Source organism: Gracilinanus agilis, chromosome 2 (assembly GCF_016433145.1).
Source record: "Gracilinanus agilis isolate LMUSP501 chromosome 2, AgileGrace, whole genome shotgun sequence".
In the NCBI taxonomy this organism is placed as follows: Eukaryota; Metazoa; Chordata; class Mammalia; order Didelphimorphia; family Didelphidae; genus Gracilinanus; species Gracilinanus agilis.
Window position 1 is genome coordinate 123,423,734 of NC_058131.1, and position 26,308 is coordinate 123,450,041.

The 26,308-nt window shown below is 33.6% G+C and overlaps 1 protein-coding gene across 1 annotated transcript in view; it reads right to left on the minus strand.

Moving 5' to 3' along the window:
* GPCPD1 (glycerophosphocholine phosphodiesterase 1) overlaps positions 1-26,308 on the minus strand; it is a 99,629-nt gene that overhangs the window by 47,844 nt on the left and 25,477 nt on the right. The window contains exons 7-13 of the mRNA XM_044663394.1: positions 25,288-25,411; positions 21,283-21,511; positions 19,873-20,035; positions 18,161-18,293; positions 15,018-15,072; positions 12,024-12,116; positions 5,993-6,070 (exon numbers count right to left, since the gene is read on the minus strand). Of these exons, the coding sequence (XP_044519329.1) occupies positions 5,993-6,070; positions 12,024-12,116; positions 15,018-15,072; positions 18,161-18,293; positions 19,873-20,035; positions 21,283-21,511; positions 25,288-25,411 (875 nt within the window). The remainder of the gene's footprint in view (positions 1-5,992; positions 6,071-12,023; positions 12,117-15,017; positions 15,073-18,160; positions 18,294-19,872; positions 20,036-21,282; positions 21,512-25,287; positions 25,412-26,308) is intronic.

Below are 26,308 nucleotides of genomic sequence, written 5' to 3' on the forward strand. Positions count from 1 at the left end.
TGATGATTATAACTCTGAATGTGAATGGGATGAACTCGCTCATAAAACGGAAGCAAATAGCAGAGTGGATTAGAAACCAAAATCCCACCATATGTTGTCTACAAGAAACACATATGAGGCGGGTGGACATACACAAGTTTAAGGTTCAGGGTTTGAGCAAAATCTTTTGGGCATCAAATGAGAAAAAGAAGGCAGGAGTGGCTATTATGATTTCTGACAAAGCCAAAGTAAAAATAGATATGATTAAAAAAGAGATGTTTTGTAATCATTCTCTTCAGGCTTTGTGCTTTGAACTTCCCTTGTCGTCATACTAGCTTTTTATGGTAGGAATTTATTTTCATTTGCTCATTATCTTATACTTATATGTACTTCTATAGTGGTCTGCTTTGGTCCTGATGTTGTTGGGGGGAGGGAGAGAGGGGGGGGAGGCAGGGGGGCACTTGAGTGTTGTGTTGTTCCAGGATCTCTGCAGGGCAAAATCTGATTACTGACCCTTAGGTGTAAGTTCTCCAAGTTCTTGATCTGGGTTTGAATCTGAGGTACAGTAGAGCCTGCTGCTTGACTTGGGCCAGGTCAGCCAGCCGGAAAGCTCTGAAGGTTAGTTACAGAACCACAGGTTTCACTTAGGTCTCAGACTCCTGCCCCAGACATTAGGCTTTTTTGCCCATGAAATCTGAATTATGCTTTCTTCAGAACTTGCTCTCTCAGTATACCACCAAAGGCCTGAGGCTTACAAGGTAGTGGGGGAGGAGGATAGGGAGTTGTAGGACTAAACAAATTTGGGCATTGGACTCCTTGTCAATTAGCTCTGGATCTATGATCTGGAACCAGACAGTGAACAATGCCAGTTCTCATCTGTAACTGTCATGGTGCCCTGATAAAGATCTGGGACTCTTTTTGTCCTAGTTCATAGCCTGTCCTTACAAACTGGTATGCTTTAAGTATGGAATGTTATGTCCCTACCCTAATGCCTGCAAACCTCTCTATCTTGCTATGCCAATGCTATCTTGCTATCTACCCAATGCCAACCTGGTCTGGAAAAATGATTCACTCAACTTTTTCTTGGATTTCTCGATATTTTAATTTGGTATGCTTTCTAGATATGTTTGGTAAAACTTCAATATTTTCCAACATCAGGATCTTTTCCAGTGGTTCCTATCTTCTCATTATGTAGTAAAATTATTTAGTATTTGACCATCCAAAGAATAGTCTGAATTAATTTCTTTAAGTATTAACTGATTTGATCTCCCTGATGTCCAAGCAACTTTCAAAAGTCTTCTCCAGAACCTATAACTTGAAAGCAGTGACTCCATGGTACTCAGTTTTCCATACAGTCCAGCTCTCATGGCCATGCATCACTAATGGGAAAACCATAGCTTTGATTATATGGACCTTTCAAAGTCTCTGCTTTTTAGTATACTAATCCAGATTTGCCATAGCTCTTCTTCCAAGGAGCAAATGTCTTTTAATTTCATGGTTTTAGTGATCTTTGAGCTGAAGAAATAAAAAATTCTGACATTGTTTCCATTTCTTCTCTATTTGCCAGAATATAATGGGACCAGTTATGATCTTAATTTTTTTTAAATATTAAACTTCACATCAGCTTTTACATTCTCCTCTTACATGTTCATCAAGAGACTTCTTAATTCTTCCCTTTCAGCCCTCACAATATCATCTGCATAGCAGAGATTATTGATATTTCTCACAGAAACTCTAATTCTGGATTTTGATTCATCCAGTCTAGCATTTTACATAATGTACTCATTAAATAAGGTGACAATAGTCTTGCCATATTCCTTTTCCAATCTTAACCAAATCAGTTGCTCTTTATTTGGTTCTAACTATTGCTCCTTAGCCTGAATACAGGTTCCTCAGGAGAAAAATAAGATAATCTCTCATCTCTTAGAGGACTTGTCACACTTGGTTGTAGGTTATAATCCACACAAAGGCTTTGGTGTAGTCAATTTAGTAGAAGTTGATGCTTTTCTATAACTTCCTTGATAATTCTCAGTTTGCATACTGTTGAAGCCTACCTTGTAGAATCCTAAGGATAACCTTGCTTTGCCTGTAAAATAAGTGCAACTGTTCAGTAATTTGAACATTCTTTGACATTGCCCTTCTTTAGGACTTATAAGCTGATCTTTTCCAATCCAGTGGCCATTGTTAAGGTTTCCAAATTTGCTAGCATATCATGTGCAGCACTTCAACAGCATCTTTGAGGATTATGAACAGTTGAATGGAATTCTGTCATTTCCACTAGTTTCATGTTAGCAATGCTTCCCAACTTACTAAGAACCACTTGACTTCATTCTCCAAAATGTCTGGTGTAACTGTACCACAGTGATCATCAATGATGTTATGTATGATCTTACTTGTAGTCAGTCAGTTTATTCTTACGTATTCTTAATCTCATCTCTACAATTCATTTTTGCATAAAACGTCCTCTTGAGCTCTAATTTCTTAGAGATCTCTGTCTTTCCCATTCTACTATTTTCTTCTAGTTCTTTGCATTGCTTATTTAAGAAAACCTCTCCTTACTATTCTTTGGAATTCTGCATTCAGTTGGGCATATCTTTCCCATTAGCCTTTACCTTTTGCTTTTCTTCTTTCCTTGGCTATTTGTAAAGCCTAATCACACAGCCATTTTGTTTTCTTGCTCTTCTTTTTCTTTGGAATGTTTGTTTGCTACTTCCTATACAACACTGTGACCCCTCTTGTCTATAGTTCCTCAGGCTATCAGATCTAACTCTTTAAATCTATTCATCGCTTCTATTTCTTAAGAGACATTATTTGGTCATACCTATATGGTCTGATGGTTTTCTCTACTTTCTTCAATTTAAGTCTAATTTTGCAATAAGCAGCTCATGACTTAAGCCACAATCAGCTCTAAGTTTTGCTTTTAACTGAGGAGAGGTTCTCCATCTTTAGTTGCCAAACTGATTTTGAGATTGACCATCTCATAATATCTATGTGTAAAGTTGCCTTTTGAGTTGTTGAATAAGAGTACTTGCTATTGAAGAAATTGAAGGGATTAGGACAAGTGGCTAATGATGAGAATTGAATGAGTGAATCACACTAACTTCCATCTTGACTCAATTCTGGAGCTAGCTTAGTTCCCTTTCTATTCAATTATAGGCCTAATTCAAATTCTGGCTTGTAAGAAAAGTTTATTCAGTTGTGGGAATTTGGAGAAAACCTTATTGCATTGTTTGAACCTAGCCCTGCATTGCTGGGAAAGTAGCTACCTGCATCTACTATTTGGGGGCCCTTAACCAAGGGCCTAGGTTATATTGACCAAAATGCAGTCAGATTCTAAGACTGATGAAAGAAGTTTTATCATAATTGTACATCTCAAGCAATTCATATTTCTTGTCTGAAAACTGGCCCCCTATTGACAGGTTATTTCAATGTTCCTTTGATTATTTATATACGTGGTGGGGAGTGAGACACTTCTTCTGAATTCAGGGAATTACACCTGTTCACTCTCCCCTTCCTAACCTGGAAAGTCTTTCATCAAATCTGAAATCAGATTGCCTAATATTGTATTGTTTCCTTTTAATTAGTTGATCTTATTTGATTGCTTTTTATTGTATCAGAGTCTACCTACCCCAATATTCAAGGTCTAGCCCTAAACTGAGGGGACAAGTCTGGTTCCAATTTGATATGCACTGCTTAATAAATTGATATGATGAAGAATGAACCTTTGCTTCCTCTGTCATTTTCACTTTTTACTTGGTACACTATGACCAGTATGACCACTCTCTGACCTACTTCACTTTGTACTCCAAAGCCGAACTTGCCTGTTGGTCCAATTATCTTTTGGTTTCCTACCATAGCATTCTAAACCCTTTGTGAATGTGACATTTTTTTCTTGGTGTTATTTCTAAAAAATGTTTTAAGTATTCATAGAACTGATCAAATTTGGCCTCTTTGCCATCAGTGGTTGAAGCATAGATGTATGATCGTGGCACTAAATAGTTTGTTTTGTCATTTTTGAGATTATACTCTACTACTGCTTTCCTCACTCTTTTATTGACTATGAGGTCTACTCCATTTCTTCAGAGGCATTCTTACTCACAGTGGTATATATAATGATCCCCTAAATTAAATTCATCCATTTCTATTCATTTAAGTTCAGTGACAACTAAGATGTTGATGTTTACTCTTTTCATCTCCTATTTAACCACATCCAGAGCTTACCTTGGTCTAGAGATATTACAATGGGAAATATATAGATATTGTAAAAAATAATAAAACAATTTTAAAAAAGATCATGGAGAATAGGAAAGGTACCGAAGTTTTAGAAAAAGTAGGATGCTATTCCAATTTTCAAGAAAGGGAAAAGCATGGAATCTTCAAACTATGATTCCTGGAAAAATTCTAGAGCAATTATTAAAAGAGCTAGTTAGATTTTATGTAGAAAAATCAGAGGGAGGTTATCAAAAAGTAGCAACATGACTTAATCAAGAGCAAGTCAATTAAAAATAAACCAATTTCATTTATTTAAGAGGGCTGCTAGATTGATCAATAAAGGAAATCTTATATAGTCTAAGTTGATTTTAATTTAAAAAACAATTGAAAAAGTTTAATGCTCTTCCTTTGGGAAAGATGGAGTGATATAGCCTAGCCCTAGACCAGTGGTTCCCAAACTTTTTTGGCCCACTGCCCCCTTTCCAGAAAAAATATTACTTAGCGCCCCCTGGAAATTATGAAACTATTTATTGAACTAAGAATAGAATGTAATACAAAAAAAGTGTGGCCATCACCGCTCCCCAGGATCACTGCAGGCACCCACTTTGGGAATCACTGCCCTAGATAATAGCTCAAGTTAGATGGATTCAGAAATACTTTGTGTACAATAAAGAGATCTCCAATGGAGTTACCTAGATATTTTTTCTTAGCCCTAAGTTATGCTGTTATCTTTTTCAATGATTTGGATAATAGCTTATGACATAGTTATCAAACTGAGAAAGGATATTAAAATGAAAGTTAGGAATCTGAAGGAGTTTAAATATGGGTTGAATCTGATAAAATGATATTTAAAAAGATTAAACATAATTTTTGATACCTAAGGTTCCAGAAACTTACTTCATATGCTCAAGATAGGAATAGGCAATTCTAGATAGAAGTTTGTCCTAAATACATACTGAATCAACAAAGATATAGTGGCCAAAATTGTTAATGAAATCTTAAAGAGCATACTGCCTGGTTAGACCATATACAAAAAATTACATTCCATTCTATGTAACCAATGTTAGGAGAAAAAATTATAAAATGGAGAATCCAGTGGACCACCAAATCAGGATGGTAGAGGGTATTCAAGGTAATATTGTATGAGGACTCCGATATTGTTTTCAAGTATTTAAAGAGATGTCACATAGAATAAAGAATTAGGCTTGCCCTGTTTGAACATAAAGAATAGAATTAGAAGCAATAAATGAAAGTTGTACAGAGGAAAGTAAGCTTATTTTAAGAAAAGATTTTTTACTTATTAGAAATTCAATGAGCCCCTTTGGAAATTAGTGGCCTCCTCCTCCTTGGAAGAATTAAAACAAAACTCAGATTTATCACTTGTCAGGGATATCTTTAAAAGGATTCTTGAGGGCAGCTGGGTAGCTCAGTGGATTGAGAGTCAGGCCTGGAGACGGGAGGTCCTAGGTTCAAATCTGACCTCAGACACTTCCCAGCTGTGTGACCCTGGGCAAGTCACTTGACCCCCATTGCCTATCCTTACCACTCTTCTGCCTTGGAGCCAATACACAGTATTGGCTCCAAGACAAAAGGTAAGGGTTTTTTAAAAAAAAAAAAAAAAAAAAAAAAAAAAAAAAAGAGGATTCTTATTCCTATGGTTTGATTTAATGGCCTCTGAGGCCCTTTCATTTTAAATTCTGAATTCTATGAAATGTATCTCCCCAGTAACAAAAAGAATGAAACACACTGTAGAAATATTAAAGAACTTTTAACATTAAAGAACAATGAAAATTTTAATTACCTTTAACAGTTGAAGCTGGTCATAAGTTAATTCTTTCACTGGAATTTCAAATAGTTCTACTGGCTCAGTATCAAATTTCTTTAAAAAAAAAAAAAAAAAGATTAATAAGCTATACCAAATGTATTCCAAGTTGTGAACAGTTTTTATTGTTCCAAGTGTTTCACTTATAAAAAACTATGAAAAATACTTTGAGGTCGTTAGGCTATATTGAAAATAGAAAAAAATGGTGAAGAGGGCGCTCTTCTTGTTTATCACTTCTTTATAACTACAATAATGATCTTCCTCAAAATTTTCTAAATTTTATAAGACATAATATTCATTAATAGATCTGTAAACAAAGTTTTTCCAAATAAAAAGGATCTCTCAAAACTTACATTCCACTAACATTGATGCTAATAATTCTTTTCTCAAAAATGTTGCTTTGTATTTATTTTACAAAGCTTTTATATATTTATGCCCCCTACTTTAGGGCAGGGACTTTTGATTTTTGCCTTTAAACCCCTTAAACTTAGCACTATGTTGGGCACATTGTAAGTGTTTAATAAATATTTGCTGATTGATAAGCTTTTAGAGGTCAAAACCAATACCAAAACATGAGAATGCAAGTCTTATCATAAAGCAAAGACTTAAAAAATCTAAGAAAAAGTGTATTCCACACTAAAGGGGAAAAAAGGCAAATGCGTTATTCAAAGATACTTTGTTTAGAGTCTGACACCTTTTATCACTCATATTTTGAAGGCCCAATAATTTCTCTAACTGCTAGCGGTACTCGGTTCCTCTATTGTTGTTGTAAATTACAACCAATCCACACTTTCTCAACCCCTGCAACGTTTTTCCATGTCCTCCCATAATACCTTTGCAAACACAATTCACCTAATGTGCTAAGGGCATTCCTTTTTTTTTTTTTTTTTTTTTACATTGGTATGAATCCTTTCTTCTACACTCTTACTACCTGACCCATTTTCTTTTCTGATTACATATCTCTGATTCCATCCTTTATACTACCTTCCCCTGTAGTCTATTCACATTCACCATGTATGTCTGTCCAACACCTTTAGCTCTTTGGAAACTATTATTTCACGACTTACAAAAGAGGAAGAGTTATAATTAAAATGCCTATTATGTTACAGTATTAACTCAGCATTTTATAAATATTATTTTATTTGATTCTCACAATGATGCTATGAGGTAGGTTCCATTATTAGGCTCATTTTACAGTTAAGAAAACTGAGACAGAATTTAAATGACTTGCTCAAGGTCATAGAGCTAGTAAGTATCTAAGGCTGGATTTCTATACAGGTCTCCTTTACTCTAGGTCCAGTACTGAATCCACAGCATGATCTAGCTTCTTTTCTCACTCCTAACTATCTTCTTATACTCACATTCCTAATAAGTCTTTCAGAACTTGTTGCATTTCACTAATATCCCCTGAATGATTTGGTCATAGATTTATACTCCTTGCTTCCACAGCCACATCCAGACTCCCCCCTACAATGATCATTCAATAATCACCACCTCCTTTAAAGTTCAATCAATCTATACTATCCTCCATTCAAGATTTTGGTATTGTGCACTAACCTCAAAAGACTTTCTCCTTGCTTCCTCAATGAGTTTAATACTGTACTTGGCTCTTTCTCTCATTCCCAATTTCTGCTCTCCTACTAGGAGGACTTCAACATACATGTTGACAAACCCTCAGAGACAATAACTTCCATATTCCTCAACCTTTCCCATGACCTATTCTTCCAAGCCCCTCAGCTACACGTGGTGATAATCATATTCTTGACCTTGCTATTACAAGTGTTCCATTTTTATGAATTTTGAAATATTTTTACCTATTCATAATCTTTTGTCATTCTCCCTTATCATCTATCTTACAAATTCTAACCTTGTTCTTTGTTCTTACTATGAGTTCCAATCCTTTCACCCCTTAGGTCTTTCTCAGGCACCATGCTTAGATTAGCTACATTTCCCTACCCTTACCTATTTGGACCCTTAAGTGAATCAGCTCAAATCTGTATTATCCTCTTCTCTCCAGCTCCTTGCCCCTTTATTTTATTGGCAATTATATCTTGCCACACCCAGTCTTCAATTACACATACCATCCCTTACCTTTATTCCTATTTACATGCTGCTGAATTATAATGCAAAAAAACCATGAAACTATTCTGACTGGGTCTACTGCAAAATTTGTGTTACATATTCTCAGCTGGACCCTCAAAGTAGTAAGACAATTTTTACACTTCCCTCATTAACTCACTGTACCACTTGCCACAGTGGTTTTGCCAAACCTTCTTATCTTCCTTCAAACTTCTCATTGTATCCCCTAATTTACACTCTCAATTGAGATCCTTAACTAATATTTCACTGAAAAAATTGAAGTCATTCACCAAGAGCTTCCTCTTCTGCCCTTTTCATTTTACACCAGATACCTTCTTCCTTCATCCTGATTTAACATTAAGAGGGAGCCCTTCTATACTAAGGCAAAAACTTCTACCAAACAAGAGATCCTGTTCCATCCTATCTTCTCTAGCCATTTGCTCCTCTAACATTCCCACACTCTCACTAATCTCCAATTTACATGTAATTTGCTGCTTTTCCAAATGCCTACAAATACTAATGGATCACTCCTACCATCAAAAAAACCTTACCTGATCTATCTGTCCCATGTTAGCTATTATCCTATTTCCCGTTCATGGCCAGATTTCTTGGGAAGGCTATCTATAGTCAACTTCCTTTTCTCAAAACTCTCTGCTCATCATACAACCAAAACTGTTTTCTTCAAACTTACAGAGCTCTCTGAATTTCCAAACCTAATTGGTCTTTTTTTCCTTCTTGACATTTTGACCTCTTAACCTCATCTTTTTTGACCATTTGAAATTGTTTATCACCTCTTCCTAAGCTTCTATGATATTATTTTCTGCTAGTTCCCCTATTTATCTGACAACTCCTTTTGTTGGATTTTCGTCTAGGTCATGTCCAGAAAATCTATTTATTCTCCACAACTCCATCCGGTGCCTTGTCTTCTCCCTTTACCCAATTACTATTAGTGGTCTCATAAGCTCCCATTGATTTAGTTATCACATGTCTGTACCCTAACCATTTTCATGACATCCAGTCTCCAAATACTGATTGGTCATCTAAACAGGATAAAACAGACATTTAAACTCAACATGTCAAAAACTGATCACATTATTTCTTCTCCCCAATTCCTCTGCTTCTTCCTAACTTCCCTGTTACTGTAAAGGGTATCATCATCCTCTCAGTTACCCAGAATTATAAAATAAGTTACCCTTCATTCCTTATTCTCATCTCTACAGCCCCCAATCCAATTTCTTATATACTAGAATTTCTTTCCTCTGGCACAGGCCTTCATCACCTCATGAGTAGGACACTACATGCCATTACCTGCTGGTTGATCTCTCTACCTCACATTTCTTCCCAGGCAATCTAGTCCATCTTTTGCTCAACAATCAAAGTGATCTGGAGGCAGCTAGGTGGAACAATGTCTACAAATTACAGAACCCTGATTCAGAAAGACTTAAGTTCAAATTTAGTTTCAAGACATAAGCAATGATAGACTTGATAAGTCACATAACCTCATTCTCAATTTCCTCAACTGTGAAATGAAGATAATAGCAACTTACTTCCCTGGGTTATTGTTGAGGATCAAATAAGATAATATCTATAAAATGCTTGAAAAACATTCTTAATCTTTCCTTCCTTCATTCGTTCCTTTCTTCCTAAAGGACAAGTGTGATCATGTCACTGTCCCAATTCAATAAACTCCAGCAGCTCTCTGTTGCTTCTAGAATTACATATAAAACTTCTGTTTGACTCTTAAAGCCTTTGCAACCAGGTCCTTTATACTATTCCAATATTAGTTTCACCTTACTCCCACATACTTTGACTCTGACTTTATTGATACTCCTGGCAGAAAACACTTTGAATTCCTTCATTTTCACTGGCTTTCCTTAAAAGCTTGCAATTCTCTCCTTTCTCACCTTCTATGGAGCTTCTTTGGCTTTCCTTAGCTAAAATTCTACCTTCTGAAAGAAATCTTTCCAAGTCCTAAAGCTAATGAATTCCTAGGAGACCACACCCAATTTATTCTTTGTACTTGGTTGTTTGAATTATGTCCCTCATTAGAATGTGAGTATCTTGGGTAAGAAGACTATCTTTTGCTTTTATCTATATGCTCAGTGCCTAGCATATTGCTAGGCACCCAGTACATACTTAACACATACTTGCTAAATTGAATTAAAACGTTTATCTCCCAAGTCAAAAATTAAACAAGCTTCCCTGTAATGAGAACTTTACTCAAAACAACCTTTTATTAATTTTATTAACATGCATAATTATTTAATTAATGATTTAATGGAAATATAATTAGCATATATAATTATTATCATGCATAAATAAGACTTATAAGTTCTTATCAAAGATATTTTCCATTGTCACAGAAGACAGAGCAGAAGAAGATTCCCCTTAGTACTGTCTTCCAGTTCCTTTATAGATGACAACAGGTTGAATATATTGAATTCCAGAATACTGCAGTCCCTTATATCAGATTCCTAATTACTAAAGAGTTTGGTTGGTCTAATCAAATGTACAAGAAAAACAAAAGTTGTTGAATAATTCTTATTAAGCAGCTAAATCAGTATTATTTAAATCTAATTCATTCGCAATATCTTAAACAAACACTGTAGACAAGCAATGAACTGGAACCAGAATTATATAGGGAGAAGAGCTCCCACTTTTCTTTTTGCCTTTCATTATATCCCACTGTAGCACCGAGTTCCTAGCATAATCAGGTGGAGGTTAATAAATTCTAGCTGACTGACCACCCACTCCTCTCCAGAGACAAATTTATTTTCTTGGGTCCCTATATGTATTTTTGTGGGAGAGGGCCTCATTTTGGGGTCTGCTTTTTTCTTGGCAGGAAAGGCACTAAAGTGGTATTGAACACTACCAATATCCAAGAAACTTTTCTTCTAATTCCTAGTTAATTTCCTTTGTGAAGTCTTTCCAAATTGGTCAATCTAATTCAGTAATCCTGATCATACTAAATATATATTCTATGTTCCTCTTGAATCATATCAACTTAGAGATAGAAGGGTGTTTACAGATTATCTAGTCATCATTTTACAAATAAAAAAATGCACTGGGGTTAAATGGCTTGCTCACAGCCATACATTTAGTGTGTATCTTAACTATACCCAGGTCTTCTATACTTCTAGAGATAAGCCCTTTATTATGACAAGTTGCTTCTTTATTATAGTGGTAGGAACTAGACCTATGATTTCATTGCTGCAGGAAACTTCTGAGCGAGGAAACAATATCAATAAAGGTCAGAACCTTTGTTGAAGCTTTAAAAAGTCATAGATTATTTCCAGAACACTAAGATAAGATAAATGATTATGTCCAGGTTCACACAGCCAATATATGTTGGAAGAAACTTGAACTCAGGATTTAAACCTCTATAAATGGAAATTTTGAACCTTGGACTTCATCTCCCATGAGTCCCTTAGTTTTCCCAAAATTCCCTTTAATCTCTTCTGTGTCTCCATGTTTGCCTGGTCATATTGTTTTATAGTTGGCTGTAACTCCTCCCTTTTTCTCTTTGGTTCCTGGGAACGATCTGGTTAGCCTTTTAGTTAGTTTATTATTAATAAAATATCTATAAATATAATATTAATATTTTGCATATTAATTTTAATCTCCACAAACCTAAAGGGAAAGGAGGGAAGAAGACTTGGCACAAAAGGAAGGTAAAATAAGTATCTTTTTCCTACACATCCTTCTGTTTCAGTGTACTGATTGGCATTAGTATCAGTGTTTCCTTTCAATATAAAATACTCAAAGAATAAAATAAAAATAAGAGAATTTTTAGTTAAATTCCCTAGAAAATGCTATTCATCTGGCACAATTCCTTAGCAAATTCTCCAGACTCTTTGAAAAGTAAATTATTAGGAAAGAATTCACTGGTTGTTAATTACTTTAATAAGACTATATAACATTTTTAGCATACCTTTTTCATAGTCATGCAACAAGTGAGATCATGATATACAATAGGTACAAAATCCTTTGAAAGCTGAACATCAAATTCTACAAAAGCTGCACCCTAAAGAAAACAAGTGATTAAGAATTAAGGCAAATCTTACATGGCAATAAGAAATCTGAAAAAAATTATGCAGTAGAAGAAAAATTTAATTAGTATTTATAAATTTGTTGTGTAGTTTTAGAAGATGAGGGCCTGCAAAGAAACTAGCATCCAAAACTGTTATTATTACTGACAGAGTTCTATTAAGCAACCCTACAATTGTTTTTATTAAAACTTGGGAGCTATAACAATCTTTAAAAAAATTATGTTATATAATAAAAATAGTTTTCCTAAATAGGTAATAGACAAGGCATAATGTAAAATGGTGAAGACCACAAGTTTCACATGTTGCCTTCAACACAACATGAATCTCTCAAAGTTTATAAATTTTAGACAAAAATTGTTAATTTATATCAGTGGAGTGAGTTTCCGTACAGGTTCCTCCACACTGAGAAATCACAGGGCTCTACCACCCACAAGCAAAAATAATGATCAAATTAAAACAATTGTACAGAATTTTCTGATGGTTTTTAACTCCTGCAAATTATTGTTTCTTTGTATTAGCTTGTAGGAAATTCAACTGTACAAAGTTAATAATTCAAGCAAAAGTTATAACCTTTAGGATCTTATAATAATGCTTACTAAAGCAAACATATATTTATAAAAGAAGCAAGTAATGAAACTAAGAATGAGCAAAGCTCCTGAAAGTTTTGTTCTCTGGTCAAATCAATTTTTTTCTTGGTCTTTTTTGTAATTATAATGGGTATCTATTTTAAATTAAACTTTGTTCAAATATAATCTCATCAATCATACTTACTCTCCTGTAGATATTACGTTCTTAATTTAGCAAAGTATCTGACAAATTAAAAAGATGCCAATGTACAACAAAATGTATCCAGTCAATATATTCACTAGTCGAGAATATTTCTCTGGGTTCAAGAATGTTTTAAAGTAATTCCCAATGCAATACCATTTTTGACACTGATGAAATCATGATCTCAGTGTGGATGTACCCTATACAGGTACAGGTTGGCTACCCATTTAGTAGGATAATCACATTTCAGTGCCTAGAAAGTGGCACAGATTGTAGAAGAGGACACAAAAATGAACAGTGATGTCTTGGTTCAAGCAAGAATAGCAACAAGAATTATATCCTAAGTTTCGAGAAAGTAAGAAGAGAGTGCTAGGGTACTTGTCTACAAAAGTTGCTACTAGCTACGGGAGGGTGGAGGGAGGAGGGGAAGGAAAGAATATGAATCATATAACGATGGGAAAATATTCTTAATTAAAATTTTTTTTTAATTGCCACTAGTATTCTAAGTCTTTCCCCTCACCACTGTCCCACTCCTCACTCATTATAATAACTTTATCTAATCAATGACTGAGAAACATAATGGGTATTGTCATTATGGGTAATGCTATAATGATGACAGATAAACATTAAAAGAAAAAAATTTAAATTCATGAAAATTATTATTTTCTCTATAATGGTCAAGAGTGATTCTAACCATAGGCAAAAAACTAAAGATAATATACTTGGGAGAAATCATTATAAGTAAAAATTTACTTTAACCTCTGGAGGTGAAAAGTGACTCATCTTCTTCAAAACTTTTCTCCTTTTATTCAACCATACTAGCCAACTCACATTTGAAAAAGTTTCAATTCTCATTTTTATCAGACTAGTTTAAACATTTTATTAGATAGTTAGTAGGTATATTCTATTAACTGAATTATGAAGGATGTCAATAAAGGAAAACCAATAATAATGACAGATAAATATAGCCAAACAATTTGGGCTTTTCAGTATTCTTCATTAAAGTTCCTCAAAATACGTTACAAAAAAAACAAGATGGAAAATCATATCCTCCATCAAAGATTACTAGGTTTCTTCAAAGACTATGTGTAAAAGAATTTCTATAGAAACAGGACAATACAGTGGCTAGGTTCTACTTACTTCTGAAATATTATGAGTAGTACTGGTTTTATTTTTCTTGGGGAAAAATCATGGCTGTCTCACTAATGTCTTAAGAGCTCCAAGAGATGTCTTGATCAAGAGGTAATAAATAAAAAATTTAAAAACAAAACTATTTCTAATATAGACACTAAAGCAAATTTAGTAAGACAAATTTTTCATTTGATTTTTCTTTTAACTCATTTGATCATATAATGACTACTATACAAAGATAACTTTTTATATCTAAAACATTAACTTAAGGGTAAAATGAACAAGACTATAATGTGTATTTATAAAAAAATTGTTGAAAATTAGAAAATGTTGATAGTATACAGATCAATAAGGACATATGGTTTGGAAATTATGGAGAGGTATATAGAATCATTTATATGTACTATTGGACTCTAAAGCAAGCAATGAATTCCATCAATAATTAAAGTGGCAAATCATATATTTTAGCATAATTTCTCAGTAAAACCTAGTAAAAAAGAAGTCCCAGCATTTGTAAAATTTCAAATTATTCCTGGCATGCTTAACAAAATGAAAATATTAAAAACTATGGAATTCTTAAGATGCTTCATTTGGGTATGAGCAAAAACAAAGTGGCAAATTCTTAAAGGTGAAATAAAAAATTCATTTCTAAATATTCTTACTTGATGAGTAACAAAAACTACTCAATCATCAAAGCACATCTAAAGTGTGTAAAGAGCTTTCCTCAAAACAACCCTACAGGTTAATGATGTAATTATTATTATACCAATTTTACAGAAGAAACAAACTCAGTGATAATTTGCCCAAAATTTTCAGAAATATACATTTTGATAAACATATCAAGATGATAATAAGCTGCCTGACAAATCAATAGCTGCTGATTTCTTCTTGAATCCTAAGGTTATTAAAAAATTTGCACATCATTTTTTTCTATCTCAAAAATTAACAGTTGTTTAAAGGGGAAAAAAATTACATACATGATTAGCTGCACTTCTTAAAGAAGCAATTGTATTTTCTTGTACTTTAGCAAGCCTGAAATAGAGGAGACAATCATCAGCAGACCATTTTTTAAAAGTAAACAGTTTAAAAGGTTTCATATATAGAAAAAATTAATAGTATTTTTAGCAATGATGTATTTATTCAAATTGATGTTAACTTTAGCAACCCTAAAACATAAATGTGACCACCTTAATAAAACATTTTCTTTTGCCTGGAGATAAATAAGGTATTGTGAAGAGAAGATATCCTTGTCAAGATTCTAATCCCTTGTTATAATAGGAAATTATAAAGGTGAGTTTCACAATAGTTAGAGGAGTTTTGGAAGGACAGACATATTAATGAACTAGTATTGATGGATCTATTAATTAGTATAGACATTGAAAATATTTCAAAACCATACCCCTATACAAAAGTCATTAAGATGTATACACCTAGAGTCAACCCTAGAGATGGGAGGTCCTAGGTTCAAAGCTGGCCTCAGATACTTCCCAGCTATGTGACCCTGGCCTCCACTACCCACCCTTATCACTCTTCCACCTATGAACCAATACACAGAAGTTAAGGGTTTAAAAAAAAAAAAAAGATGTATACACCTCCCTCTTCACTAAACAATGCCTTTACTAGGCCAACATATCAAAAAGATTGAAGACAAGGAAAAGATCCATTAAAAAAAAAGTAGCACTAGAAACCAAGGAGGCATCTTAAAAAATGGAAAAAAGGGATAAGGGTTCAGAAAAACTTAGGAAGACTTTCATGAAATGATACAGTGACATGAGCAGGAGATTTATACAATAACCACAGCACGGCAAAGGAAAATCATTTTGGAAAGCTTAAGACTTCTGACCAATCACTACCTTCAGAAGAACAATGAAGAAGCAAGTCTCGCACACTTTCTGGGTAGGGAATAAATTAATACAAGCAATAAAATGTAAGTTTGTTTGACTGCTTGTTACAAGTGCTTTTATTGCAGAGAAAGCTGAAGGAGAGTGATAATGATACACACACACAAAAAAAAAAAATCAAAGAACTATCCTGAACAACACACAAAAGCATGTAAAAGGATGTTCAGAAGGTGATGGGACATACAGGGCAAGGTTGATACTACTACACTAAATTTAATATACATTTAAAAAAAACCAAGCCGTATGTAAAGATTCATAGTTTTATTATATAATCTTGTCTGACTTTCATTGTAGGTGGAAATGTTTGGCACGATGATTTTCTAGTTCATAATAAAAATGTTTTAAAAAGTATAAAATCACAGACACAGAAAACTGACTTTAAGAGACTTGCATGTGGCTGCCAATTCTCAAATACTTCTGTAAATGAAAGTGGCAGAGTAGGAAGAGAATTTAGAAATGGAAAGGAATGCTTAAATTCTACTTGACTGGTTTACAAAGCTAGTAGTTTTCTTGTCTCCAGATTCCTACATTCTTAATAGTTGGTATGTTTTTTAAAGTATTACATCTTTAATAACAATTATTTCAAATTCTACTCCTGGAATTTAACTGATTATCCTTTCTTCCTGGATACTCTCTGCTATCTAAGTTTTTGTGACACTTTTCTGACTTTCTTACTGCTTACATAACATCAACTCCTCAGTCTCCTTTGCTGGTCCTTAATCCAGGTCAAAAGCCACTAATTGTTGGTGTGTCCCCTGTAACAAGACTATTCGAGCCTTCTCTTCGCCTTCTATCTACAGATATCACACTTGGTGATCATGTCCTATAGGTTCTATTATAATTTATATAGATCATCACACACACACACACACACAGTCTGTCTCCTAAACTTAAGGGAACTGAGGCCGGCAGAACAAGATCCTGCCCAGGAACAATTTGTAAAAATCTCAGCAAAAACAAGATGTATGTGTTGGTTTCTATGTCTGAGTGAGATTTCCCCAAATGTGCTTCCAACTACTATCTGTTCAATAATTCTCCATTGTTCTACTGTGTCCACCTCTTCACGATTCCAATTTGTGGTTTCTGCTGGAGTGGTTTGCCATTTCCTTTTCCAACTCATTTTATAGATGAGGAAACTCTAACAAATACAGTTAAATGACTTGCCCAGGGTCACATAGCTAGTAAGTGTGTAAAGACAGATTTGAACTCAGGAAGAGAAGATCTAACCATTAGATCACCTGCCTTTTATCCTTCTATTTTCTATATGCAAAAAATTTTGAAGTTAGAGGTCCTGAAAGATGATTAGTCTAACTTTCTGATTTTAGAGATAAAAGAGCCAAAAAGTTCAAAGAATTGTTCTAAAATCAAACAATTCTGTTGTAGATTTAGAACAAAAACCTAGGCTTCCTAAGATATACTCGAATATTCTTTCACTGTAATCTGGAGTCTAAAAAGTATATTACTGGGAGAGGAAAAGAAAAGAATTATGAAAAGATTTTGCACCTGCTGCAAACAACAAAATCAACCTGATTCGCAAGTCAAAGACAAGTGTCCACATGTTGCCAGCTAGAACCAAATGCTATGCATGTCTACAAATAAAAATGAAAAAAATTCCACTGATATCCTCACACACATTTCACTACTATACCGCTCGGTCTTTTTTCTCTTTATCAATCCAACATCAGTCAGAATATTAAGAGAACTAGTCAGCAGCTCCTAAAATTTTTGCTTAAGTAACCAAAATTTAAAATTCTTAACAGCATACCATATAAAAGAAAAAGGGTATTTAAATGCTTTAGAATGAAACTCAAGAATTAAAATACTTTACATTTTTAAGATGAATCTTTATTTTTTATTTTATTTTTTTTAACCCTTACCTTCTATCTTGGAGCCAATACTAAGGCAGAAGAGTGGTAAGGGCTAGGCAATGGGGGTTATGTGACTTCCCAGGGTCACACAGCTGGGAAGTGTCTGAGGTCAGATTTAAACCTAGGACCTCCCGTCTCTAGGCCTGGCTCTCAATCCACTAAGCTTCCCAGCTGCCCCCTAAGATGAATCTTTTTAAAAATCTACTTGCCCTTCCAAAAAAAAATCTGTGACCATTATGCAAAGACAAATATTAAATATGGAAATTTGGTGTATATGTAAAGAAATTCAATTTTTCATAAAATACTGAGCTACTTTTTTGCTTCATAACTATGAATTTACACAAAACTTACTTGGTGGTGGTTGTAGAGTTTCCTGCACCTCGATGTCCAACATCTAGAGTTGATCTTGGATTCCAGTACTTTGAATATGAACACCTCATATCACAGTTGTATTCTGGTAATGGCTTAATAACTATATAATCAACTTTTTGTGGGGGAGGGGAAGAGAAAAGGAAATTATTTTTAAAACATACCATAACATTTATTAAAATTTATTTAATAATGACAAAATGTTTTGTGACTCAATGGGTCTTCAAATGGAAACATGATGTCATTGATTTTGATGTTCCATCCAACAATTAAGAATGCAAGCCATCCACACTTGCTCCTCCATCCACACCTCTTTTGTCTATGTCATCCTCTTAAGTTCAGCAAGGGAATACCACCCACCATGCTGAAAAAATTCCTTACTTTCTCCTTACTTTGTTACTTACTTAAGGATAATAATGGAGCACAGGGATGTTCTTCTATAATCACTTACCTCAGCATGAAACTAACATCTTTTTTCCCCACTTCTTAAAAATAAAACAAAAAAAAAAATCCTGTACTTTCTTATAATCAATATTAATTCCAAGGCAGAAGAGGAGTAAGGGCTAGGCAACTGGGATAAGTGACTTGCTGAGGGTCATATAGCTAGGAAGTATGAATCCAGATTTGAACCCAGGTCCTCCTAACTCCAGGCCTGACTCTCCACTGAGCAAAATAGCTGTCTTTTTTTTTCTACCATGATTTTCCCTGTTATTTTTTTACTTTTTAAAAAATTCTTCAATGCTTATATATATTTGCACACTAGGCACAAATACCATACCTCTCCATTGCCTTCAATTCTTGAGAAAATGTTGTGTTCTTAGTCTCATAAGTATACAAGACCACAGATATAAAACTGGTATTAAAAAAGATGGGACCTTGCTTCTAAGCAAAGTTTGAGCTTATCAAAAGGATTAATTGGTGTAATTTGTTCATTTGGACTGTATGTCCCATAGGTAAGTACTGATGAAAAAGTCCTACAGGTTTTCTAAAAGTGTATCACTCTGCAATAAAAATTTTTCAGTCATTTGGGGTCTTTGGTTGTGGATGACAAGGCCAAATTCCCTGGAATGGTTATGGATCTTTTCCAGAAGGTTCTGCACTGTTCTGAGGACTCATGACTAGCAGATAAAAACATCTAGAGAATCTCACCATCCACAAGAGCCCATTTTTAACTTGGAATCTGTTCTAAATCTCCTGATTAGCAAAAAAAAATCTTTAGCAAAAATAAATTTCTGTTTTATGGCTCAGTTGATATAAATGATCAATTATTAACATTTATACAGTACACATTACCCATCATGAGGAAGTTTTCTAGTATGTTGGTTGCGGTCAATGTTATCATTAGTTTCATTCTATAGATGAGGAAAACTGAGGTATACCAAGGTCACATGGCAAAGAAGAGCCAGAATGGGGATCTGAAACCATGTGTTCCTGACTCCAAGCCCAACATACTTTTCTTCATTATACCACATTGCCCCATCAAATGTATAATTAAATATAAAAAACCTAGGAGACATGCCCTATCAACACTGACACTGCATAATTATGTCTTATTCCCTCCTTCCCTCCATTACAATACTGTTATTTAAAAACAATTAAAATTATAATTTAGGACAATAACTTTAGATATAATATAAATAATAACATTTACATAACAAAACTTCACATAACCTCTGATTTGTCATCAGATATACCTCTAACTTTGCCAAGTGTTTTTCTTGAATTCCTGCTCATGATAGGAAGTGTGAGAATTCCTGCACTTTTTCCACTTTCAGCAATGGTAGAAGACAACAGACATGCAGTACCAACATGTCCTGGATGTGCATCTCCCTGAACAATTGTTTCACTTAGATCTTCCTGAAAAATTAAATATTAGAAAAAGTAATTAGTTTATACATAAACTTTTTATAATTTGACAGTATTCAATATCAATTGCTGAGTCCCTGAATATTTTAAAAGGAAGAAAGCAAGTTGTAATGTAAACTGATCACTTAGATGGATGTATAAAGACAGCTTAGATTAAAACTAAATAGGCAAGATTACTTTTAAATGATTTACATTTTACTGTTAACTTATTTCAGGTTCTATTAACTTCTACTTGCAAATACTTAATTCTGTAAGTTATATTCAGTAAATAACCATCAACTCCTACTAAAATTCATGACAAAACTAAAGAAAAATTTTATAATTGTAATACCCTCTCTGCCCAAGGAGTCATGTGTAATCTCTTAAAGGGTAGCCAAGTAACACTAGTTACTGAGCATGCTAAGTGAGATACAACTCTTTATTGGCAGAAAAAGCAGCAGAGTAAGCAGAAACAGAAAACAGACAAGGTGAATATTTTCAACAACTACTAAGAGGACCTACAACTGCAGGGAAAAGTCAGCACCACCAACATATAAGTATCTTGACTCACAGCACCTCAGAGACTAATAAGTGGACTATTCGGCTAAGATCATTCATTTGAGCTGAATTTAATTTCTTCTTGTTCTACACTCTTAAATCTTTATGACTTTCCCAACTTTTAAATTCCTTGTTATAATAAATATTTGCTTTGAGAACCTTCTTTGCCAGACGTCCTCTCCAGTTATATCATATTCATTATAATTTATATCCCATGTGTTTAATGATTATCTGAAAATTTATAAAACATAAATATACTGTATGGAAAATATACAAACCACACTTTGATTTAGTTGATATAAAAATTTTCTGGGTGGGTAGATATCCATCTGGCAAGGGTTGAGACCATTTTAATTCACTTCAATTCAACTAAAAATTAATCATCAATAAGCATTTACTATGTGTCTCCTATGTGTCAGGCACTATAGTAAACTAAAGAGGTAGAAATACAAATAATGAAACAATACTTACTCTTAAGGAGCTTATATTCTATGAGGAAAGCAATCATATATCTATGTAAAAAATACGATGTAGTTAAATGCAATATATAGCACCTTGCTTCTGAGAATTTATATGATTTTGATCTTTTCGGCTGTAAGATATTTTTTCATTTTTATTTTTTTAAACCCACTCTGAAACGCATATCCCAACATATAACACTAAGCTCTCACTACTAGACAGGTATGCTTAAAATTACTCACTTCAAAAAAGTCAAAGAGTAATTCCAAATTATCTGGTTCCATCGTCTGTATGCTATATTCTGTCCACCGATCAGGTTGCAATGCATAACCACATTCTGGTTGAGAATGCCGACTTTTGAATTCATTATCACTTACTAAGGATATCTCTAAAACATTTGCCATTTTGTGATGGATAATGGGAGATGGGGTATCTTCATCATCTTCTGGGCCTTCTAATGTCACCTTTACCCTATAAACCATTAAAAAAAAAAAGGGGGGGGGAGAATATTTAATAGCATAAATTAAAAAACCTATACAAAAATTCTATAAGCCTGGAGTTTAAAGTCAAAAGCACCAAAATATCTGATGTGAAAATGGCAACACAAGATATGTTTAATTATACCTTCAGGAAAAGTAAAAGAGATATATTACATTTCTTATACAAAGAATAACTCAGATGGGGCTGAGGCACTAGTTTTATAGCAAACCGTCTTGTTTCCTTCCATAGATACAATTAAAGAATATCTAAAACAATGGTTTTATTCTGCCTTTTTTTCTAAAACAGTTAAGTTATAATAATGCTAACTTTGGTTTTGCTCATTGTCCAGTTAGTAAAAATCAATCAAGAAAAAAACAATCACTTTATGAGAATTTCATACATTTGATTGTATATGTACATATGCAATCATATGTATATATGCAACCCTAAAATCCATTTGTGGATATCAAGCATTTCAAAAATAGATGAGGCAGGATTGGGTGACTAAAATGAGTATCAATTATTTTAAACAAATAGCATGGGTCTGGAGGACTAAAATTCAGTTTTATTTTTACAACTGGTATTTTCTGGACTTAGTCATCTCAAAAATGATATTTTGAGCTAAAAAGTCTTAAAACTATATAAATCAAAATAGTTTTAAGGATATATAATTATGGGCTCATTAAAACTAACACAAAAAGCTAGTTACATAATCAGATCTGCCTTCAATTAATTATACTGTTCTCTACATCAATTTTCTATATGTAGTATTTGGGATAACACAAAAATATTCAACTACAATTCCTGGGTTTTTAAAAAAAAATTCATTAGTATACAATTTATATTTGAAATTGAAGCATAATTTCCTAAGTATCTGGCAGTAATAAATCATTTAAGAACCAGTTGCTTAGGGGACACTCTAGGTAGCACAGTGAATAGAGCGCCTGGCCTAGAGTCAGGGTATTCAAATCTGACCCAAAGCCAAGTCTGAGCAAATGACTCTGAGCAAATCACTTAACCCTTCCCCCACAACTGCCTAGCCCTTGCTGCTCTTCTTCCTTAGAACTGATACTTAGCATGAATTCAAAGTTTTTAAACCACTACCTACTGCTTACAAGCTGAGTAATTTCAATGAACTGATTCATATAACGCAGTGATTCCCAAAGTGGGCGCCACCGCCCCCTGGTGGGTGCTGCAGCGATCCAGGGAGGCAGTGATGGCCACACTTTTTTTGTATTACATTCTATTCTGAGTTCAATAAATAGTTTCATAATTTCCAGGGGGCGCTAAGTAATATTTTTTCTGGAAAGGGGGTAGTAGGCCAAAAAAGTTTGGGAATCACTGATATAACTCAATACAATAGAATTGTAACTATAACATCCACCCAATTTTAATAAATATTAACATACTCCTCTATAGCTATTCAAGCTTTGGAGGTACCTTTGAAGTGTGACATTATGGCCATCACACAAATTCCTGCCTGAAATCTTAAGTAGAAAACCAACTCCTTAGAAATAGAATTCTCATCAAAAATTTTGAGAAAATGGTGATAACTTGCAATAATTTGAGTAGCTAGAATATATGGAAATTCTTCTATGATAACAGAATCCGCTTAAACAATTCAAATATGCAATGGCTACAAAGTTAACTTTAAAAACTCAAAACCAGGGAAACAAATTTGAGAAGAACATTTTTAAATATTTCAATGTTATTTAGAAGAAAAGTACCTTAGTATACAGATTCAGTTTGTTTATTTGTACCTAATACTCTAATATACTGCCAAAATAAGGACTTTCAGGGTTTAGAATTTTATTTTAAATTCTTAAGTTGTTTTCTAAAACTTGTGTCATACTGTCTGAGCACTGTTTTGTCCCCAAATATGGCTTGTGTAAAACCTAGGATCAGCCAACAATAATATTCAAAATAAGAAAATAATAGAGCACAATTATGAAAAAAACCAAAATAACCATAATAGACCTTGGAAGTGGAGACTATATGATTCACTGTATTTAGCATAATGAAGAGCATGGAGGTATTTATGTTTAATAACTGTTGATTTATTGACCTGACCTGAAATATAAGCAAACATTTTTACATTAAATACATTTTAATGTAATATTTTTGGTGTCCTATATATCAATTTTTCTTTCCAAAGAGATCTTGTTCTATAAATATAATACCATAATCAGACCAATATGGAAAATGGTCATGCCAAAAATCATATTTCCAAATTCTCTATGCTTCTATGTAATCTAATCTCTTCCAGAGGATGAAAATAAAATGGTTTCTCTTATTACTGCATGGATAAATAACCAATTTTTTCAGAAAACTTTCTAATCCATTTTAGGCCAAGTTTATATATAACCTCAGTATATCTGAAGCCTAACTATATTACTGATTTTAATAGTGAAGTATATACCCCTCAACTAAAATGAATTGAAAGACCTATGATTTCACTTATGTACGGTTTCCACCAAAGCAGATCAAAATCTTCTTCCCTTTAATAGACAACATTCCTAAATTGTTATGACAAAAAAGAAATAATCTAGTAACCAATTTTTTTAGCGTCTTCAAATTTAACCAGCCTCAGCCTTGAATGACAATGGTGTCTATGTCAAGCCATGAATTGGGCAGAACTTGCCATCATTAGCATAGCATGCTAATAAGCGTATGCCTTCTACATTTCAGGATAGGAAAATATTCTAAGTTTATAGGTCAAACAAGATCTTACCTTATTTTCTGTCCTAACTTGGAACCTCACAAGTCAATCATTCCTTTAGAAGGAGATAACTCATTTACATTGTTATAAAATATAGATAGCAACTGATCTTACAAAATTTGTCTATGCAACAACCTCATTAGGTATTTTATAATTCAAAAAGGATTTATTTTTTAAAACCCTTACCTTCCATCTTGGAGTCAATACTGTGTATTGGCTCCAAGACAGAAGAGTGGTAAGGGTAGGCAATGGGGGTTAAGTGACTTGCCCAGGGTCACACAGCTGGGAAGTGTCTGAGGCCAGATTTGAACCTAGGACCTCCCATTTCTAGGCCTGGCTCTCAATCCACTGAGCTACCTAGCTGCCCCCTTGAAAAAGGATTTTTAAAGATCATCTGGTCAAAAGCTCATTTTATAGATTAGGAAAAGGAGGCTGATAGAATTCAAGAAGGTTAACCTTAGGATTATGCAATTAGAGTCCTGAACAAGACAAGAAACTAAGTCTTTTGAATCCATTCCAATTGCCTTTTTTTCATGACACTATGCTGTCTCTCTTTGGACCAACTTTTTAACTAATTCACTATAATATTTTTAAGTGTGCCAAGAGTTAAAAGCACAAAATTGCTCTCCTAAAGGAGGTTAAGATAAATATTAGAGACTGAACATCTATGTGCACAAATAGGCACACACAATATTTATAATTCCCACAACTTCTAGTTCAGAGAATCATTAAAGTAGAATATGATGGCAGCAATGTGTGAGTAAGAGAAAGATCAAACAAGTATCTTCTCTGAGCTAGAAGAGCTTAAGAACTTATCTGGGGAACAGCTGGTTGGCTCTTCTGCCTTAGAACCAATATACACAGTATTGATTCTAAGACGGAAGGTATGGGTTTAAAAAAAAGTTAATTGATAACAGAAATACATGACACTAGCTACAAATATTACTCTTTTGATTTACCAACTACCACCAACAAGAAAAAGCATTTTGGTCTAAACAAGAATCAAAGATAAAAATTCTCATACCCCAAGACAAACATATGGTCATACCTAAACCTAGATTTTTTAAATTTTTTCTTGTTTATCACGACAGGTGGTTTTTCAGAAAAATGTAGACGTAATCTTATTTCAGTCTGACATGTCAGCCATCCAGAATCCAGATTTTCAACACCATCTGACAAAGTAAATATGATAAATAGTAATTGTTATATTTTTTTAAAACCTGATAAATACAAGCATTGACAGTTGTAATAACATAAGTTAATCAATTTAATAGAGGATCATGCTCTAAGTATGGCATTTTGCACCAAAAGATACCCAAGGACGTTTAATAAACATGTAAAGTTACTAGTTAACCAACTACACACTATAAAACTAAAGACAACTGAGATTGGATAGATATACAACTATTTGATTATTTCACTCAAATAATTACATATTTATATCTATTTTACATTATGGCAACCATTTATAAAGTATAAGAGACAAAAGGGAGAATAATTTATCGCATTCTATATTTGAATGATTCTAGCCATTTTAAATGGGTAAAATTTTTAAATTTACACTAAATGCAACTGGATTATATCTGTTCATGAAATAGTCTAGAATTTGTCACTAATTCAACTTTTATATGAAGCAAAGGGGGAAAAAAAGTACAGATGTGTTAATATATTCATTTAACTGAATCCTTAGATTCTTTAAATTAGAATACAATCCAAACAATTATACTTAGAATAAAGCCTTGAAAAGTGAAAATTACTTCCCTAAGGAATATCATATAGCTAACTAATGACATTTAACACTACCAAAAATCCTGACTTCCAATTCAGTACCACAACTTGAGATCTAACAACTTAAATTAACTTGCCAGACTTAAAAAATATTCTATGTTCCAAGACAGTAGTAGGTCAGGCAATTCTTCCACAAAATACCTCCTCTTCACACTTTTCAGAACACTACTTTCAAATGCAAGGTTATTATAAATATAAAGATGTAAATCATTAGTGAATTGCACAATTTTCCATTACTTCATAGAGTTAGCATGCTCAAGTGGCAGGACTACATTAAGAAA